The sequence below is a fragment of the Microdochium trichocladiopsis genome (assembly GCF_020744255.1).
Source record: "Microdochium trichocladiopsis strain MPI-CAGE-CH-0230 chromosome Unknown B0I36scaffold_1, whole genome shotgun sequence".
NCBI lineage: Eukaryota > Fungi > Ascomycota > Sordariomycetes > Xylariales > Microdochiaceae > Microdochium > Microdochium trichocladiopsis.
Genome location: NW_025763544.1, coordinates 5,524,805 through 5,544,141, shown reverse-complemented (window position 1 = coordinate 5,544,141; position 19,337 = coordinate 5,524,805). Strand labels below are relative to the sequence as shown.

Sequence of the window (19,337 nt, the reverse complement as noted above, 5' to 3'; positions counted from 1 at the left end):
ATGATGGAGAAAATGCGCTGCTCTGATCCGCGGCTCAATGCCTTCCAAGGCCGTGATTTGGGGTTACTAAGGTCGCACGTCACTTATGGTCTGTCATGGGACGCTGCATTGAATATACCACGCGGGATACTACTGTCTGACACATGAAGTCTAAGGGCTACTTGAGTTACTGTGTTGTAAGTCTCTTCCCTACGCGTGTCTAGGTTTCTCCTGATACGGTCATGTTGTAGGGAACGAAAAGAAATGTTGCATATATTCATTTTCTTGCTTGCTCTTCCGGAGTGTATCGGTATAGGCTCAAGTGCACACTCTCGATGCGGTTTTCGGCACATATATATCGATATGTTAGAGTGTACGTTTGTGATGTATACAATGAGGGCAGAAGATCATTGGAGGCTGTCAAGGTGCTCATAAAACAAGTAGCACTTGGCATCTGAACCAGATCTGTCGCCATTAATATTTCCCCCCTATGGCTGTCGACAAGCTCTCACTTCTCCGTAGGAGTGACATAGATCGAGCCAGCAGCATCGCACCACTGCACCCAGCCACTCAGATCGTACGTGGCAATGATGGTCGAGAACCCAGGCTCGCCGGCGGCCGCGCAGTGCTGGGCCCTGACGCTCGCGGGGAAGCCCTTTGTCGGGCCCTCGTAGTACTTGTCCTCGTCTGGGTACTCGATGTGGAAGACGGGCTTGCCGCCGTCGACAAACATGCCCAAGGTCTCGCAGTCGCCCTTGTACGCCGTGCACTCCTCGTTGACGGCGAACTGGACCCAGTCGATGACGCTAGGCACGATCTCGATGGCGTTCTTGAGGCCCATGGCCATGTCGTACTTCTTGGCCTCGGTCGCGAGGAATCGTATGTAGTTGATGGAGTCGGCTTGGGTCAGGGCGGGCTTGAAACCGCCGCCGTTCTGGTTGTTCTAATAATTATCGAGTCGTCAGATTTTCCCTTTTCTCCCCTAACACAGTCCAGGTCATGAAAAGACTTGAGCACACACAAGGACGCGACTTACATAGACGTCCACATTATCGGGATCGATGGCATCACAGCCCACGTCTGCCGCCATCTTGATCCGCTGCGCCATGATGCTGCGAACATTGCTGCTCTTGATGTCGAGCCAGTTCTCGTCGTCCCACTCGGGCAGCGTGGCGCCGAGGTCCGACTGCTTGAACAGCTTGGCGTCCGGGCGGTACGGCTCGTACGTGCCTGCGCTGAAGTAGCAGATGACCTTCTTGCCGAGGCTGTGGAGCTTGCCGATGACGCGGGCCTTGTCGGCCCCGTCGTCCGTGTTGGTGAAGAGGTCAATGTCGTAGACGGGCACGTCGGGCGTCATCTTCTTGACGCCGCTCATGTCGAGCGGGTTCTGCAGGACAATCTGCCACTTTGTGCCCACGGCGGGCTGCCATAGGGCGGAAGCCCCGGTGGCGGCAGCCAGAAGGTTCACGCCGACCAGCACGGCGATGGATTGCGTCTTCATTTTGGTCCGTGAGGCTAGTGTGCTGTGATTATTGCGGACTGTCCAGGATACGGCAATCTCTGTGAATAATGATGAAGTGGAAGGCTCAGAGAATATGCTCGGACTGTTGGCGATGTTGCATCGTTAACTTGGTCTAGAAGTCGCTCGTGGCTGAATTTCTACAGCCTTTATACTCTCAAGTCAGCGATGAATAGAACCACTTCGTCTGACACGAGAATCCTTCAGGATCAGGGCAAGCTACCAATCATAGCACAAGCCAAGGCTCAACGGGTGGAGGTTCGTCCTATAATCCGTACCTCCACTGTTGACTGTGCAAATTTTGAACCGAGTGTCAACAGATGCTACGTGACAGGCATAGTGTGTGCGGCTCCGTTCCAGAATTGTGTCGTTCCAAGCATAACAGAAGCGCTTCCCAGCCCTACAATGTCGCAAAGCCACCAATGCGAAGCCGCGTCTCTGGACGCTAATAGACTCCCGGGCCGCCGAGGAGGATCTGTGAACAAGGGTATATCTAGTATACTCAATACGCAGTACGTGCCTTGCATAGCCTGATCCTTCGTGTCGACCCAAAGTGGATGCTTTGCCCTTGTCCATCGTAGTCATTGTGCTTTTCGAAGGAATCATGGCGCGGAATAAACCTGTTACGTCTGCTCCACATGACTTGGTAGGGCTAACTAACTAATGCACAGGGACAAAGTTCCTTCCGGCATGCAGCATTGGATTGTTCTAAGCCACATGCTGCGCTGGCCAGGATCTCGGCTGACGGGAGTTCCCGTGGCTTTCTCCGCGGAACCTTGCCCTGCTTATTGTGCAGGGGTTCCATTCGATCCTCCCTTTCAGGGCAGTGGGCAGCTTTCTTGAGACTCAATGCGTGTTGGCATCTGCCAGTGAAAGGTGCACCAGTCTCGCACATGTGAAAAGAAGAATTGTTCATTTACCCGGCTGGCTCGATTCGAACGGCCTCTTTTTTTCGGACAATTATCCTTGGACGTGGTCTGCAGGCTCCGAAAAGCCCGCCCATTCTCGCGACTCACGATGATCAGACAGCCTTTGCCCTGGAATGAAAACGCCGGCGGTATCCGTTGAGCCTGATATGAGCGTTCTTTCTGCACAATCCCCTCAGGACTAACTCCGTACACGCAGTTCATCCAGGCACTCTTCTGACTTTATCTTGGGTGCCCAAACTGAGCCGGCGAGCGAACCCTCGGAAATTGTAAGACCAGATTGTAGAAGCTCGTCATATATGTATTGATATTGGTATTGATAAGTGCTCGCAAGATGCTAATGGCTAATATGACTGGGACTGTTGTGAAAGACTGCGAAGACAGCCTTATCCTCGACCTGTTTCTTCTATCTGTTGGTCTTATGCAAAATTGAAATATCACCCTGTCCACCTCTAGGACGTCTTGACCTAAGCTTCCGGCTACCGAATGGACTCCTGGCTGCCGCTCGGTATCCTGCTGAAGCGCAGTCAACGCTGCTGAGCGCGGCGTGCGGGGAGCTTACTAGAGATTCAACAGCATCACGAGAGCCTCGATGCACCACACGAACCATCCCGTCAACCCTTTGACGATCCAGGACATCATCAGAACCGATTCAACACCCAGGAGGAGCACATGAACCACCACCGACACGCCTAGCTCAAGTCAAGAGATCTTCTTGGCCCGACTCTTGGCCACTTGGATCTTGGCCGTCGTGGTTTCGACCTGGTTGTTGACATGGTCGAGCATCTCGGTCTGCTCCTCGACCTCACGGTGTATGCTCTCCGCGATCTCACGCTGGCGCCGCAGGATCTTGGCCAGCGCATCCACATCCTCGTCCTGCTCATTCATCATCTGCCGTTGCAGCTGTACCACACCTTCATTGTCGAGCTCGCGCGTGCGCTCTGTCTCGGGCAGCGGCGCACCTAGCACCCGTCCTCCAGCTCGGGGCTTGGTGCCTATCAGTGCGGCCTTGTCCGCTGCCGATGGCATGGCTTTCTGTGATGTCTTCGCGCTCGCCGATATTGTTGCGCTAAGCTTCTCGAGATCTTCCCGCTCCACCCGAGCAGCAGCAATCAGGTCTTTCCGGCGCCTTATCTCGCCCTCGCCGATCCGCCGCGAGTCCTGAATGTATCTGAGACCATCTGCAAGGACGGCTAACAGCCCGCCGGCTTTCACGAGAGCCTTCTTTGCAGCCGACCCAGCCTCCAGCGCGCTCGAGTTGTCCATCGCGCTATCTCTCTTGGCCAGGCTGCGCCGCGCCTCCTGGAAGTCCCTCTTCATCTCGCCATGCAGATCGAGCCATGTCCCAGGGTCCTGGGCCGCAGCCTTATTGGCTACATCCTTGTTGGGAGGGATTCGGCTGTAGCCTGTGCGGACGCTGGCAGCGCTGTTGCCGGTGCTGCCGACATTGTTCGGCAGATTGAGGAACGTGCGCCAGGCGGATGTGTCGCGCCACCGGCGGTCTGGTGACTCGGCGATGGCGCGCATGTACGACTCGAGACCGTGCCGGCGGTTCTCGGTCAGCTCGGGCGACGACACGGTGGATTTGAACCAGGACTTGCCCGGCAGCGGGTTTGGAGGCGCGGCGCCGACATGTGAGGTGAGAGCCTGGTGCAGGTTTGCGAAGTCTGAGTAGCGCTTCTGGACCACGAAAGTGCGCAATGGCAGACGCAGCGTGATATTGTAGAGAGTGTATGGTTTCGAGTTGTCGGCTGGCGTGTGTAGCGACGTCGAGGGGATCGTGATCTCGGCCGGAGGTGCCATCGTGATGTGTGACTCGCAGCCACTTGTTGACGGGGAAAGTCGCTGACAGAAACTCGATGAATTGTCGATGGGCGTTGATGCGTGCGATGCGGGCCCCGAGAGTGCCGTGGAGATGATGATTGCGTGTCAAGGTCGAGGCCGTTGTAAAGCAGGCAAACAGCCAAGTCAAGGCTGGGGTATCGAGTGCAGCAGCTGATGCAAGTGTGTGATGTGAGGTCGGAAGGCAGAAGAGGATTGCTCATGTGAGCCCTGCGTTGCAGTTGGGCAGGGCAGGTGTGATCCGTCTTAGCTCAGGCGCTGTGCCTGCATGACGACAGTGGCCCCTTCCGGCCGCTTACCCAGCTGCCTGGGCCACAGGCGGCTTTAGCGCCTCAGGTCTCACTCCCTGCCTGATGACAGGCCGCCTCGACAGGCACCCTCGAATAGGATCTTCTGGCTCCGGGCAGGCTTATGGGACAAGGATCAAGGTGAGACTTCAGAGTCCAGAGGGCCGCAAAATCATTTCAGGCTTCAGTTTCGGGGGCCTGTATTCCTCGAGCGGCCATTCAGTTCTTGACCACGAACGGGGATCTACCTGCCTGGACAACTTGCCTCCGCCGCATCTGCTCCACGCTGCCTCCTCGCTTGACCGTCTGCTTGGTGAAACACTCCAGCTCTATGCAATAGACATCTTCATGCCTCCATTCGCACACACAACACTTCCCGTAGTCCACCCCGCCTCGTCCGAGCACAGCATCTCGATTGTCCCCGCGATCTCGGCCGTGAATCCAGGCCGACGACCTCCCATCTCCTCCCTTACCAGCCTGTCAAAGCGCTCACCATCCCCGGAGAGCGCTTTGATATTCTCTTCGCCGTCATACGCCGCCAGCGGGGCGGCATCCACATAGGGCTGGTTGATATCCCAAAACTTCCTGCCAGCTTCGGCGTACATGTCCCCCCAAGCTGGGCCTGGGTTGACGGCATTCACGGTCGCCCGCGAAGCGAGCTCGCGGCTCCAGCAGCGTGTCATGGCCTCGAGAGCGGCCTTCGTCCCCGCGTAGACAGACTGTCCTTGGTAGCCAATGGACGATGACACGCTCGACACGTTGACGACCCGCCCCGAGCGGTCTAGCGGTAGATACGGGGCGACAGCCTGCATCAGCAGCAGCGGCGCCAGGACGTTGACACGGTAGACCCGGTCGAACTCGGTCTCGTCGATGGGACCCTTCTCCTCGTCGTTCAGGCACTGGTTCGACGCCACGCCCGCGTTGTTGATGAGGATGTCAACTTGGAGCTCCCCGCCGTCGTGGTAGGAAGCGTAGAAGTCCTTGGCGGCCTGTACAATCTTGACAGACGCCTCGGCGGCTTTTGAGAGGTCGGCCTGCGTCGAGGCACAGCGAATGCCATGCGCGGAGGTCAGCTCTTCGCAGAGAGTCTTTGTTGGAGCCGTAGAGGAGTCGGACGTGTAGACAAGCAGCAGATTACATCCTCTGGCTGCGAGACGCCGCACAGTGGCCGCGCCGATGCCTCGGGAGCCACCTGTGACGATGCCCAGCTTGCCGTCGTGAGTGCGTGTCGCAGCCATTTTCTTGTCATATAGTGCTTCACCGACACGGCAGGTTGTAAAAGACAAGTTCAAGCTCAAAGTCTTGGTTGTATTCTGGTTTTTTGGCTTGTCGCTCCTGGGCCGAGCTGCAACGTGCCGCCTCAAGACTGAATTCGGCGGTCTCTGTTACATGGTGAACGCATGCGTGCCCGACCTCCGCAGTGCGGAGGCGGAGCCACCAGAGCTGTCTAGTCCAGAGGGGCTCTTGTGATGTCAGGGTGGATTTCAGGGTCGTTCCTGGCCATCCTTCCCCTTCTCGCGAGGGTGCTTCACAATTGGCTGCATGGTTTGCAAAGCGCGATGGAGACCGCACAAATGCCGACAATACGTGCATGCGACAGCGTGAGGCATCCAGGTGTCTTGGTGCTGATCCAGCGGGAGTAAAATCTAATTACATGGGAGAGGATTGGAGATGTACCGGCAGAAACATCGTGAAAAGGTTTGGTGTGAGGAAGAGACGAAGACCCAACAAAGCCTTCATCTCAGTCGCTGGTGGGGCACGTACGAAACCCCGGGCTCATCAAAAACCTGGGGTTCGGCGCCTCGTGGGGATACGCCATCAAATTGTGGTCTTATGAGGCCATCATTGAGTTTCTGATGTTGACTTGACGAATCGCCCGTGTAGATGGCGTGCTTCGATGCAACTACACTAGTGTTTCTGCGCAAGGTTAGAGCAGAGACGGGGCTGCCGGAGACATTACCGGAGATTGGCCTGGGCACGCACGATTGAAGCTCAGGCGACCTACAGCAAATTTCAGCATTCGTGGCCACTGGCGATCTCTGTGCAAGAGCCGAACTCTTGCATGGTGCTGAACGTTGAGTGGTTTCTCTCCAGCCAGTCGAAGCATTCCGTGACATACAATTAGGTAAATCGCGTCACTTCAGTTGAGTCTTGCAAGACTTTTTCACGCTTGTGCCACAACAGTCCCGCCCGTGCCGGTACAATCATCAGTCTGCTTGTGCAGGAGGGACGGCAGGCAGGCGCAATCATTGCGAAGATTGTCGACGGCAATACAAGTCCCCAAGGTCCCGACTGTAGCCACCAGATACATAGCGTCCTTTTGGCATTACGTGATAGGAAATGGGACATTGGCTCGCTCTCGAAATTGGCGACCGTTGCGATTGAGCATTCTTAGGTAATCGGCCAGATCTCAGCTGTGACTGGTGGCAATCGTGGGGTACGTGGGTACAAGAGCGGGCCCCGACAGCCGGGCATGGGCCATGGCCGGCGCTCGGTCACGCAATGCCGGCCCGGCTTGCAACACGCTGGGGGCGAGTCAGAGCCACGGCGGCGATTGGGCCTGGCGCGATTGCACAATATGGTATCATCCAGCAGCATACTGGCGGTGACAGGAGCCCCTATCGCACTGCAGTCTCCCTGTAGGGCAGCCACCAGGACCCAACGACCCGAAGTCGTCGTCGTTGCACGACGCTGTGCCTGCATTTGTGTTGTGTCGCCGCCGTGATCGCCCCACTGTCTGTCCTGCAGCCACCAGGCGTTGTCTCCGACCCTCCAGCTCAGCCTCTTACTGCAAACTGTAGACTGGTCCGGCCAAGAAGTGGGCGGTGTGCTGACGGCAAACGCCAGCCCAGTCCTCAGCGGAGCCAAAGCAGACATTGAAATCCTCAAACGAGCGTAGGCTATCCCATATCTCTGGACAGCACCCCTTGCTCTGTCGGCCAATACCCGACAACTCTCTTCAGTACTAGTGACTCGAGACCCGATCCACCAGCAAAACATCATCGCCCGTCGTCTCGCAGCTCCCTGTTTGGCGGGGCTCCTCCGCAAAAGCCAAAAAGTGTTCCTTTGCTGAGGATCCGCTCCTGGAAGCACACCATCGCTCGCCATCCTCGTCCACGGCCCGGCCAGGCCTCGTCTCACCCCGGACACCTCCAATCCTCCTCGTCGCAGAGCCACGCCTCGAGCACGCAATCGCACACTCGCCCGCCTGTCAGCACCTTCTGACCTCAGATGGACGACATTTGAGCAGAGGCCGTCCCTCGCGCGCGAGCCTGCTGTCAACCTCATCATCGACAGAGACCATCAACCGTCAACCACCAGCAACCAGCGCATCATCAGACCACAACACCGTCGCCTGACACTGCCTGTACGCCACTTTAGATTCTGCATTACGCTATGCACTTGCCTCTGACAGGCTCAGACTTCAGCTCGGCAATCCTACCTCACGACGCGCCCGCCGTCTACGAGCACGACACCAGCGTGCGACAGAGCACTCACCAGGCGCTCCAGACTCCCAAGGACAACAGCGACATGACGATAGGCATACATCAGCATCAGACCCTACCACCCACACCACCGCTCCATCCTACAACCATAAGAGCGATGGACGACCCTTCCGCCGGGAACAAGCCCTCCCGCGACAACTGCGACCGGAGGAGGCCCGGAGAAGGAGAGACATCACGGCTGCCGACCATGCCCGAGAACGTCATGAGCAAGACAGTAACGCCGTTTCTGCGAGAGCACATTCCCACGATATATGCGCCTGTTGGCAAACCCAGCGGGATCATTGTCAACAGCGCAAGGAAAGACCCCAACAGCAAATTCTGCTACCGTCATCGTCCCGACTCGAAGTGCAGGAAAGCGGCCGACGAGTCGAAGATGGCTGTGATCCAAAGTGTAAGGCAATCGCCGACATCCTTCAGACATACACAGAGACATGCTGACATAAAACCTCTGACCCTTGACAGTCTCTCGAGACGCTACCAGATGCCGATCGGCAAGCCATCACAAATGTGTGGTCCTTATTCTCAGCCGCACCAACAAAACACCGCGACCTGATGCTGCAGGGCATTCTCACCCAGTGCTGCTTCCCACAGCTATCGACTGTGGCCAGAGAACTTGGAGAGCAGCTCAAAATAGACTTTATTGCCGCCTTGCCCGACGAATTGTCCCTCAAGGTCCTCAGCTATCTCGACTGTGTGTCGCTCTGTAAGGCCGCTCGCGTGAGCCGGCGATGGAACACACTCTCGTGCGACGACATCGTGTGGCACAGGCTGTGTACTCAGCACATCAACCGGAAATGCACGCATTGTGGTTGGGGCCTGCCGAAGCTCGAGAAGAAGCGCTTAAAAGAATGGCGGCCTCAACGACTGGTCGACATCCGACCGAGCGGAGTGTCGGCCACCGCCCCCGCCCCCGCCCCGACGAGCGAGCCAACTGCTGCCCCGGCCCTGCCTCTGACGCCGGCCACAATCGTTACCAGCCCCGGCAAACGCTCGGCATGCAGCGATGAGGAAGAGGAGAACTCGAAGCGTGCGTGCATCAGTGGTGTCGGGGAGTCAGCGGGACAGGAACTTGCACGTCGCTACAGGCCTTGGAAGGACGTCTATCGTGATCGCTTCAAGGTCGGCTCGAACTGGAAATACGGACGCTGTTCAGTCAAAATCTTCCGCGGGCAGCACACTAACGGCGTGACCTGCCTGCAGTTCGACGACAACATCCTGGCCACTGGGTCTTATGACTCAACGATCAAGCTTTGGGACATTGAGAAGGGCGAGGTCATCCGTACACTGCAAGGACACACCAGTGGCATTCGTGCCTTGCAGTTTGACGACAGGGTCCTTGTCAGTGGCAGTCTGGATGGCACTGTAAAGATCTGGAATTGGCGAACCGGCCGCTGCCTGAAGACACTTGACCACCAAGGTGGCGTCGTCTCCGTGCACATGGAGGGCGACCTCCTGGCATCTGGATCCATGGACAAGACGATCAAGATCTTCAACTTCCGCACTGGCGTCTCGTGGTCCCTCAGAGGTCACACGGACTGGGTCAACCAGGTTCGTCTGGACACGGCTTCCAATACGCTCCTGTCAGCTTCCGACGACTGCACCGTCAAGATGTGGGATCTCGACACATGCAAGGTCATTAAGACCTACGAGGGTCACGTCGGCCAGGTCCAGCAGGTCTTGCCCCTACCCGACGACTTCGAGTTTGAGGACGAGCACGGCAACGAGGTTGACTTGGCGACCGTAGCTAGTCCCCGCAGCAACACGCCCCCTCCCAGTGCGTCGAACGACACCACGGCGGTCAATGAGGAGCGCGCCGCATATGGCCCGGCCTTTGAGAACGACCCCACGAGACAGTTGCCCCCCCGGTTCATGCTCACCGGCTCTCTCGACGCGACCATGCGATTATGGGATACCGCTACCGGGAAGACCCTTCGCCCCTTCTTTGGCCACGTTGAAGGCATCTGGGCTCTGAGCGGCGACACGCTGCGCTTCGTGACCGGCGCCAACGATGCCACCGTCAAGATCTGGGAGCCAAAGGCCGGAAAGTGCGAGCGCACATTCACCGGCCACGCCGGTCCCGTCACCTGTGTCGGTCTCAGCGACGCGCGAATGGCCAGCGGCGGCGAGGATGGCGAGGTTCGTCTGTACTCATTTGCCGACAGCGGCTCGCACGTCGAGGAGCGCGGCACACCCTCGTGAGCTTCTTTCACTCGTTTGCCGGTCCCTAGGTATCGCCCCCGGCCGCCATTTTGCATTTCCTCTTTTTTTTTGGTCCGGACAAAGGGACACGGAGACTGTGGTCCTTCCCTCCTCCAGTTTATGGATTTATATCACACAAGCAAGCCTCTGGAGTTCTTCCCCTCCTCGTACTATTTTACCTTTGGGGGCTGGCATTATTCGCATACCTGGCGGAGGTATATGCGACAAGGCGTTTCCGGAATGTCTACTCGTTACTTGAGGCGGCCTTTGCTTTCGTGGGTTGTCAATTTCATTCTCGTTTGGTGTCTTTCTCTCGTTTGCGGGCGGCGCTTTGCGTCGTTAGGGTCGTCGTACTTCGCGGGCGGGACGGTGTGCTAGAATTGCGTGCTACGTGGTAGTTGGTCACGTAGCATTATGGAATTGAGAGAAGATATGCTCGCACTTGTTTTCCGTATGGCCACAGGTGATATATATATATAGTATGTGCATGTACTGAATGGCTTCGAACGGCAAGGGGGGTGACACCTCATCTGCGAAATGCAACTTTGATCGGAAGCTTGTGTGGCATATGTGTAAGCCTCCCGCATGCATGCACGCACGCATGCTTGCCGGGCCGCCCTCCATCTCTATCTGCCCTCCCAGAATCTGGGCCCTGGCTTCTACTCTTGGACGCTTATGTCCAACCCACCAGGGTCTCAAGCATTTGGGGAAATCCATGCCTTCATCTCACCTCGCCACGATGTCGGGAAAGATTACCGCTCCCTTGACGACCACCACGCCCCCAGATCTGGGGTCAAGATCCCGTTCGTCCTTTGCGTGGCACTTGCTTGTGGGCAGGACCACCATCTGACAAGTGATGGCACGATACTTTGCCTACTTCAGGTATATGCTGCTGCCTCTGATGCCCGGGGTTCATACTACGGCGCCTTTGCGCAGTGTGGTTCTGCTTGGTATCTGAATACGACTTGTGGCTCTTTTTCCTGAGGTGAACGGGGATACGGCCGGCATTTTCTTCTTTTTTTGGCATGTGAAATTCACGAAACTATGCTGCGGACAGTTTAGGCCAGGTCAGCTCAGCTCGACACGCCCAATCGGCAAACCCTCCAAATAGCTCCTCTCTGTATGTGTGTGTGCACGCATGAGCCAGAGACAGCGGGCAAGTTCCGGAGCGAGCGGCGTGGGAATCCCTCAATTATGACGACACACAGTTGGCCTGGGCTCTCAGGTGATGCCAAAAAGTTAAGCCGCCAGGGCGCCCCGCCACGGTTTATGGTCTCGCATGGCCGTTCATTTTGACATGTGATGAGTGAGACAAACATCAATATCAACAGCAACAGCCGGCACGCCTGCAGTAGGGTGGACTGACACATGCAACGGGTGGGTTTGCCGACGCGGGGGGAAAGGCTGCTGCGGCTAGCCCTGGGGGCTCTCTCTCTCTCTCGCTTCGTCTCCGGCACCGGGAGGAGTGTTTTCTAGATCGGCATTCTGAGTCAAAGGGTGATGAAGATTCCCCATGTGTCAAAGACCTCTTGCAAGAAAGGGAGGCGGGAGTCTTCCGCTCCCTGTCCGGGTTGGCGGGCGCCTCTCTGTTCAAAGTCCACGCATGTCCTGCCAGGACAGGACATTTTCTTTTTGCCTCGGCTGTCGGAAGCTGCAAGAGTACAATGGTATCGAGGAATGTGCTTGGGAATGGGAGACGCGCTACCCGCTTGGGCGCGAGCGACTGATTGGCGGCAGGGGGCCTTTGAGAACGAAAGAGTCTGGATGTCGTGCATCCTGTCTTTGTGTTTCAGCCCACTGCGGAATTCGATCCGTGGGCGCTGCTGGGTGTCAGCTGGGCAGCAGAGTCTGGGATTCTGGAGCATGGCCAGTCAGTCTACGACGACCAGTCAGGTGTCACGCAGGCGGGTTTCTGTGGCTGATCTCAGATTTTGGTCCAAATGTCCACACGGTGTGGGATCCTGGCCAGAGCCTCGGTCCTATGTGTACAGGGAGTAATGGGCAATGTGAATGATGAGGTGCTGGCGTTTGTATGCAAGTTGTCATGGGCGTCCTCAGGTTGACGCTGCTCCGGTTCCGGAATCCTCCGCATTCTGGGAATTTGGGGTCTGGCGCAGAATCGTGGGGAAGAAGGCACCACCGAGCAGAGCAACGAGTGCGTGCCCCGCAATTGTCACAAGCTCGGTTGTCCCCTCGGCAAAGGCGAGATTTGCATGCAGCCCGATCCCCATGCAGGTGCACCACCACCACCACCACCACAGCACGAACCGCGACGTCACCAGGCAGGCAGGCTTATCGATACCGGCTTGTCCTGCGCCAGTCGGCTTAAGCTCCAGCTTAGCCGATCCGAGCCTGACTGATTCATGAACGGGGCTGGCTGCTGTTGTCACGCGCATGTGCTTGTGCTTGCCAATGTCTGCCTACCATGAAGAAGGTCCTTCTCGCGACCGGGCGAATGTGCCACCAGTTCCCCATGTTCCGAGGACACATCCGCGAGGGAGGAGCTCGGAAGAGCAGCAAAAGGAGTTCCGGGGCGGCGGGTATTTGAGGGCCGAGCAGGGACGGACGGGGCCCAGGCCAGCACGCTGGGGAGAGCTCCGGTCCGCCGAGCGCATGGCACGCCCACTCCCGCCCAGCCAGCCAGCCTAGCTTGACTCTACCTACCTCCCATGGCAGGTCTGGGTCCCCGTCCCCGTCCCTGAACCCGCCAGCTAATTACGGGATACACTTTGAGCGTGCGTGTCGGCGAGCGTAGCCGCGGGTCGGACCTCTCTGCCCTCTCTGAGCCTGGCCCAGCTTCCCCGTGCTCCGTCCAGTATATACTTTGCCCGTCCCCGGCTCGTGCCTACTGCCGCCTCCCCCTTCTACTGCTGCTGCTCTTGCTTCTAGAATGCCCTGCTGCTAGTCTTGTCCCTCTCGTTTCCTTGTTCTTGCTCCCCTATCCTCTACTCTACTCTCCTCTCCTCTCTTCGTCGACCTCGCTTGTCATCGCCGCCGCTCTCCTTGGTGTCCCACTGTCTCTGCACCTGACGCTTGTCCGACTGCCGCGGCTACACAGACCGTGGGCGATCTTGGCTTCCGGCTCGGCGCAAGAAGCTCTTTCGAACAATTCGAAAAAGGAAGCATCGTTTCTTCCGTGCTTGGGATTGTGGACAGACATCCGGCCGACAGCTCGCCTCCGAGCATTATATATACATATATAACAGCAGAGTTTCCGGCCCGCGTCTCACACACATAAAAGTCCACAATGGCTACAAAAGTAGGCGGCAAAGATGGCAAGAAGCCCGCCTCGGCGGCGACCAACCTGATCGGTAAGCTACAGGCGGTTTTATTTTTGTTGGAAGGGGGGGGCATGCACAAGTCCGCGACTTTTGGGAAAGGGGAAAAGCAGCAGGAAGCTAACCACGAGTTGACAATTTGCAGCGGGTGGTGGTGCTGGTATGATGGAGGCCCTCGTGTGCCATCCTCTAGGTAAGCCGTCGTCCTTGAAGAAACTCCAACCCTCGGTGTAAATCCTGCAGCAGCAGCAGCAGAAGCAAGAACCGCGGCAAATCCTGGAAACTTAAAAATTCTGACCCCCATGCTTGCGGCCTCGCAGACACAATCAAGGTGCGCATGCAGCTGTCCAGGCGCGCGCGGCAACCAGGCGCCCCGAAGCGCGGGTTCCTCAAGACGGGCGCCGAGATTGTCAAGCGCGAGACGCCGCTGGGCCTGTACAAGGGCCTGGGGGCCGTCTTCACGGGCATCATCCCCAAGATGGCGATCCGGTTCACCTCGTTTGAGGCGTACAAGCAGATGCTCGCGGACAAGGAAACGGGCGTCATCACGGGGCGGGGCACCTTCGTGGCAGGGCTAGCGGCGGGCGTGACCGAGGCCGTGGCGGTAGTGACGCCCATGGAGGTCATCAAGATCCGCCTGCAGGCGCAGCACCACAGCATGGCGGACCCCCTCGACGTGCCCAAGTACCGCAACGCCGCGCACGCCGTGTACACGGTGGTGAAGGAGGAAGGCTTCGGCGCGCTGTACCGCGGGGTGTCGCTCACCGCGCTGCGCCAGGGCTCCAACCAGGCCGTCAACTTCACCGCCTACACCTACTTCAAGGAGACGCTGTACCGCCAGCAGCCCCAGTACGAGGGCGGCAACCTGCCAAACTGGCAGACCACCCTCTGCGGCCTCGTCAGCGGCGCCATGGGCCCCATGTCCAACGCCCCCATCGACACCATCAAGACGAGGCTCCAGAGGAGTGTGGCCGAGCCGGGCGTCAGCGCGTTGCAGCGCATCACAAACATCATGGGCGACATGTGGAAGTAAGTTTTTTTTTTTTTTTTTTTTTTTGCTTTGGGGGTCGTCACCCTCCTAAATCCCACGGGTCCGCAGCCTTTCGGGGAAGTTGTCGCTGACCCGCTTTTTAAAACCAACAGGCAAGAAGGCTTCCACGCCTTCTACAAGGGCATCACCCCGCGCGTCATGCGCGTCGCCCCCGGTCAGGCCGTCACGTTTACCGTCTACGAGTTCCTCAGGGACAAGATTGAAAAGACCAAGCCGAGCCTCAAGTCTGGCGGGCAGTTTGAGGAGTAAAAAAACGGACCGACTTGCTTCAGCTGCCGAGTTAAAATTGGGGCGTGGGCGGGTGGGATCTCGAGAGGGAAACAGCAGGTGCTTGATTGGAATGAACTAGGAATGAGCTCCGATGCTTTATCTCGCAGAGAAGGAGGGAGAGAGGCCCGAAAAAAGGGCGGCGCATATTTTTTGACCTTGTATATACAAAGTGTATACCATTCCTTGGATTGGGCTCGGGAGGGTTGATACCATTTTTCCAAGAACATAGCGATGAGCATCGGGAAAGCATATATACACATCCGCAAAAACTGCCATGCTCATACTGTCTGTGTTCTATTGGCCGGGTTATGAATGCAGTTTTCTATAGGTATTCGTGCTAGTACGATGCTGCCGAACACCTCATCCCGGGAGGGCTCCAGCAAATCATTCGCTCGCCAACGAAGAAATAATTGTCAACTCGTTTACCGACCAGGCCGCTTGGGCCGGCGGAACGCCTGCTTGACCTCGACCTTGGGGTGCAGGTCCGCAAGGACCGACTCCTCGGTAATCTCCTCGGGCTCCTCGACCTCAAACTTCTTCTCAACCTGCACGCCGGCCTCCTTCTCGGCCGCCGTGATGACGGCGCGCTTCATGAGCGGGTACATCATGCGGTACTTGATCTCCTTGCCCGCGACGGCGGGGCAGGTGTAGAAGAAGAGGACCGGGCTCGACTCGGCGCCCCCGTGCGTGTGCGTGAAGCGCCAGAAGGTGAAGCGCGGCTCGGTCTTGGAGATTGCGCTCACGAGGTCGGATACTGTAGAGGGCTTGCTTCCAGTGCTGGGGGCGAGCTCGACGGTCTCGGTTTCGCGGTTGATTTTCTGTGAGGAGGGGATTTCGCAGTACCGTTAGTCTTTCTGGTTCACCGTGCCCGGGAGCGAAGAGTTTTCAGGATGTTAGTTTGGATTTATAACCCACCATCATGACGACACCCTCTCCCTCGCCGCGAGCAAGCTCGCCGAGCCGGTTCAACACCTCCTGGCTGATGGGCATGTTCATGTTCTTGCTGAGGTGGATCTCCCTGACGCCCGTGCCCGCACCGGCCTCGGCCTCTGCGCGCTTGACCTCGCCCAGCGTCCGCTCCTCCTCGGTGAGCGGGGCGTCGAGGGCGGCGTGGCGGTCGAGCTTGTCGAAGCCCGCGGCCGTGAGCTCCTCGGGCAGCGTGCAAAAGAGCGACTCGCGGAAGTGCTCGCTTCCCAGCTCGCGGGTCAGGGTCAGCCGCGTGGCCGCGAAGAGCATCTTGGCGCGGACCTTGGCAATGTCGGGGACGTAGGTGACGGCGCTCAGGCGTGGCACGGTGTCGAAGCGGCGGAGGATGATGTAGAGAGGCTCGTTGGGCTTGATGTGCGGCGAGAGCGCGGAGAGGTTGTCTGAGAAAGACGAGGCGGGGGCGGGCACGAGCGCGACGGGCGTCAGGGCCTCGTTGGCGATTGTGACGACCAGGGCGAACGCGGAGCTATCGCTGAGCAGGTTGTTGAACTCGGAGACGAGCTCCTTCGAGGCGGCGATGCCGGACTGCATGTTGGCGAGCCGGTGGGAAGTGTCGGCTCGTTGAGAGTGAGGTGGACGGGAGCTTCGGGAGTGCACTGGGAGGATATAACAGTGACAGGGGAACCGGAAGCCTGCGAGATTGCCAATTGGAGAAGACCAGCTCCAGGCAGCTGTTTCTGTCTTTGGCAAAATCGAAGAATGAGAGATAGAAAGGTCGGTAATACAGAGAAGGTGTCGTCAGCGGTCAGAGGGGTGCCTGGGCAGGACCAGGGTGGTGTTTCGTGGCCCCGCCCGCGTGTCCCGCACAGCAACAGCCTCAAGGTGGGGCAGCTGCCGGCCGAGTGCGGGGGAGCTATTGTTGTGCCTGGGAGTTCCTGAAGTCCCTGAAATGGGCAAGACATGCCGCCAATCATGACTTGCTTTCTTTCACCAAGCCAAGTGGACCAACGGCCACAAATAATCCTTCGTGCATTGTCTTCACTAGAGTTCTCTGCGCGGCAACGCCTCGACGACATGAACCACAAGAATATCCAAAGAATGATATTGGTCGGCTTCTAGATTTGAATTGTCTGTGGCCACAACCACTTACACTAGCGCCGGCCCAGTCTTGACTTCCTTCAATATCACGCCCCGTTCCGCCAGCGCTTCCACGAGATCATACAGCACAAAATCACACCCGGCCGCAGCGTTTATGCTCACCGCCACCGGCAGGCATTTCTCTGTCTCAGACACCCGGCTCATATACTTGACCTGACCGATGGGCAGTACTACCTCCGGCACCCCACCCAGCTGGCTAATACTGTACTGGTTCCACCCAAAGTATATACCGACCTCCTCAGGGCTGCCCGCCGGGTAATTGTCCCGATAGGACGGATTGCCCGGCCAGATCGGATGGATCAGCAGCGCGGACGAGCAGTGCGCCGAGTCGTGCTCGGGCACGAGCACCTCGGTCTCGAGCCAGGTCTTGAAGACGGTCTTGTTTGCCACGCCCTGGGCGAACGTCTCTGCCGTCGTGTTGCGCCCATAGTCGCGGTTTAGTCGCACTGGCGGGTCAAAGTACGGCATATCGCCGCCGTGGGAGACCGCCCAGTCCGCAGACAGCCGCGAGAAGACGTTGTGGTACTGCTCGTAGCTCGTCATCATGCTCCACACGGAGCCGAGCTGGTCCACGGGATACAGCCCGTTGGCGTCCTTGTACGCCGTGTAGAAGTCGTACACGGTGCGCTCTGTGCCGAGCAGCGCCTCGAGTCCCGCGGTGAAATTGTCGTAGAGCGCTTGCGCCTCGTCATTTGAGGTTGGAAAGAAGCCTGGCGACGGGTATTCGGTCGTGTTAAGGCCCGGCGTATCAATTGGGTAGATGAGCTTCTTGGGGAATTCTGGGTACGACCGCAGTGAGGCGTTCCCGGCTCCGTACCATGCCTTCCCCCATGCTGCGAATGTAGCTGCGGACCGCGCAACGTACGCCGGGGTATCCATGGACGCGCTCATCGGAATTACCCCTTCGAGCGTCATCACATACTGACTCGGGCGGTTGCCAAAGACACCCCCGACCGCCGCAGGCGCGCGCACAGAACCGCCCGTGTCAGACCCAATGTTCAAGTCGATCCAGTCGTAGTTGCTCTCGGCGGACCCGGCCCCAGCCGACGAAGACGACGGATCCTGATAGCCATCGCCTCGCGCATTAAACGGGTCATGGAAGTCGACCCAGTCCGCAGTTGGCGCCTCGCCATTAGCAAACTGACTAGTCCGTGTTTTGCCGACAACCACAGCTCCCAAACCAATCAGGTATTGTATGCTCTTGGCCGTCGCGTTCGCCGGCTCGTATAGCTCGAACCACGCCCGGCTACCACCAGACGTCTTGAGCCCTTTGAGATCGTACAGGTCCTTGACACCCACGCGGACGCCCGAGAGCGGCTTCTCTACCGAAGGAGCGGGGAAGTATAGCCTGCTCGGCACGGCGACAGCTGCGGCCCCGCCACCATTGGTCAGTGGTGACGCAGACGACAGGACGTCAAAGGATCCATCGTGGTTCTGGTAGACGCCGTAGTAGAACGCTCCTGCGTTGTCGGCGTACACGCGGTACGCTTTATAGACAGTAAGGATGCCGCCTGGCGAGACCTGGACGAAGTATGGCCCTGGCGCGAGCGAGTTGTGAGCTCCTCCAAGGGTCGAGCAGTCACTTGTGTAAATGATGCTGGGGCTGCACTCATTGCTGCCCATCGACGGAGGAGAGGTTGTGCTGCTGTTCGTCACAAGTACATCTGGCACGCCTTCAGTATGGCTTCTTACTACGGTGAGATTCCACTTGACATCAATGTCCACTTACACTCGCTGAATGCGGTACTCCACACATCATCCGCGGCACCGTAGCTTTCAAAAATGGCGTCAAGAGACTGCTCGTCAGATTCGCTGCTGCTGTTAAGGACGACATGAGTGACTGGCACGAGATGAACAGTGTCAGGTGACAGGCCAAAGAGCCCCTGCTGTCCTTTTGCCGTCGTCTGTAGAGTGACCTGTACGGGAAAGAACTTTGCTTAGTCTGGAGGTACGCGCCGAGACTCTAAGGCAAATTATCACGTGTTGAAAAACACACCTCTGGCGTCCCAGGGAGATAGTACGTAACATTCCCCACGTCCACAGTTCGTCCAAGATCACGGATTGCCGTTGCCGTTGCGCTCAGGACTGGCCGCGCGAGTGCGGAGAGGAGAGCCCCAATGGCTGTCTTGGTGATTGCGACCATGGCCGTGCCTTGGTGGACTGTGTTTCACTGAAGATATTGTGACCTGGCCAGGGAAGGACGGCAAATCTTCAAACCGCCCAGCAAGGAGCCGAGATTTGGAGCGTATGGTGGGACAATTGGGGAGAGACAACGGCGTTCCGCAGCACAACCAGACGACGACACAGAGAGAACCATGGGAAACTGGCCAGGCTGGGCTTGCACAATCCCAACAATGTTCTGCTAGTGCTAGCTCGAACGGCTTTGGTCCCCGAT

At 57.8% G+C, this 19,337-nt stretch overlaps 8 protein-coding genes across 8 annotated transcripts; 3 read left to right on the top strand and 5 right to left on the bottom strand.

Moving 5' to 3' along the window:
• Nucleotides 1–496: 496 nt before the first annotated feature.
• On the bottom strand, nt 497–1,429 carry B0I36DRAFT_224416 (glycoside hydrolase superfamily; the record flags this gene model as incomplete). The annotated part of the gene is made up of 2 exons (XM_046149053.1): nt 497–922; nt 1,016–1,429. Coding segments are annotated over 2 exons (840 nt in total), but the record flags the coding sequence as incomplete, so codon positions are not given.
• A 1,281-nt stretch (nt 1,430–2,710) lies between these two features.
• B0I36DRAFT_312694 (PX domain-containing protein) lies at nt 2,711–4,520 on the bottom strand. The gene has a single exon (XM_046152535.1). It carries the CDS (start codon nt 4,225–4,227, stop codon nt 3,127–3,129), a length of 1,101 nt encoding a protein of 366 aa, XP_046019434.1. The 5' UTR covers nt 4,228–4,520; the 3' UTR covers nt 2,711–3,126.
• A 362-nt stretch (nt 4,521–4,882) lies between these two features.
• Nucleotides 4,883–5,791, bottom strand: B0I36DRAFT_371612 (uncharacterized protein; the record flags this gene model as incomplete). The annotated part of the gene is made up of 1 exon (XM_046160027.1): nt 4,883–5,791. The coding sequence occupies one exon, from the start codon at nt 5,789–5,791 to the stop codon at nt 4,883–4,885; it is 909 nt and encodes a 302-aa protein (XP_046019433.1).
• A 2,455-nt stretch (nt 5,792–8,246) lies between these two features.
• B0I36DRAFT_233624 (WD domain-containing protein) lies at nt 8,247–10,258 on the top strand (the record flags this gene model as incomplete). Its single annotated transcript, XM_046149242.1, has 2 exons — nt 8,247–8,450; nt 8,522–10,258. The coding sequence occupies 2 exons, from the start codon at nt 8,247–8,249 to the stop codon at nt 10,256–10,258; spliced, it is 1,941 nt and encodes a 646-aa protein (XP_046019432.1).
• A 1,380-nt stretch (nt 10,259–11,638) lies between these two features.
• On the top strand, nt 11,639–12,364 carry B0I36DRAFT_312686 (uncharacterized protein; the record flags this gene model as incomplete). Its single annotated transcript, XM_046152534.1, has 1 exon — nt 11,639–12,364. A coding segment is annotated over exon 1 (497 nt), but the record flags the coding sequence as incomplete, so codon positions are not given.
• Nucleotides 12,365–13,259: 895 nt separating this feature from the next.
• B0I36DRAFT_22684 (mitochondrial carrier domain-containing protein) lies at nt 13,260–15,003 on the top strand. Its single transcript, XM_046149088.1, has 4 exons — nt 13,260–13,569; nt 13,682–13,729; nt 13,857–14,565; nt 14,680–15,003. Exons 1-4 carry the CDS (start codon nt 13,506–13,508, stop codon nt 14,834–14,836), a joined length of 978 nt encoding a protein of 325 aa, XP_046019430.1. The 5' UTR covers nt 13,260–13,505; the 3' UTR covers nt 14,837–15,003.
• Nucleotides 14,894–16,593, bottom strand: B0I36DRAFT_282275 (uncharacterized protein). The gene is made up of 2 exons (XM_046151506.1): nt 15,773–16,593; nt 14,894–15,675 (listed from the first exon to the last, which is right to left on the bottom strand). The coding sequence occupies exons 1-2, from the start codon at nt 16,373–16,375 to the stop codon at nt 15,280–15,282; spliced, it is 999 nt and encodes a 332-aa protein (XP_046019429.1). The 5' UTR covers nt 16,376–16,593; the 3' UTR covers nt 14,894–15,279.
• Nucleotides 16,594–16,930: 337 nt separating this feature from the next.
• B0I36DRAFT_233279 (amidase signature domain-containing protein) lies at nt 16,931–19,085 on the bottom strand (the record flags this gene model as incomplete). Its single annotated transcript, XM_046149221.1, has 3 exons — nt 16,931–18,606; nt 18,672–18,846; nt 18,939–19,085. The coding sequence occupies 3 exons, from the start codon at nt 19,083–19,085 to the stop codon at nt 16,931–16,933; spliced, it is 1,998 nt and encodes a 665-aa protein (XP_046019428.1).
• Nucleotides 19,086–19,337: the final 252 nt, after the last annotated feature.

Excerpts from the sequence above, each read along its gene's own strand:
- B0I36DRAFT_312694 (XM_046152535.1), bottom strand. The coding sequence starts at position 4,227 with ATGGCACCTCCGGCCGAGATCACGATCCCCTCGACGTCGCTACACACG.
- B0I36DRAFT_282275 (XM_046151506.1), bottom strand. The coding sequence starts at position 16,375 with ATGCAGTCCGGCATCGCCGCCTCGAAGGAGCTCGTCTCCGAGTTCAAC. Across the intron at positions 15,676-15,772 it reads GAGAGGGTGTCGTCATGATG|AAAATCAACCGCGAAACCGA; the intron begins GTGGGTTATAAA and ends CCCTCCTCACAG.
- B0I36DRAFT_22684 (XM_046149088.1), top strand. The coding sequence starts at position 13,506 with ATGGCTACAAAAGTAGGCGGCAAAGATGGCAAGAAGCCCGCCTCGGCG. Across the intron at positions 13,570-13,681 it reads GGCGGCGACCAACCTGATCG|CGGGTGGTGGTGCTGGTATG; the intron begins GTAAGCTACAGG and ends GACAATTTGCAG. Across the intron at positions 13,730-13,856 it reads CCTCGTGTGCCATCCTCTAG|ACACAATCAAGGTGCGCATG; the intron begins GTAAGCCGTCGT and ends GCGGCCTCGCAG.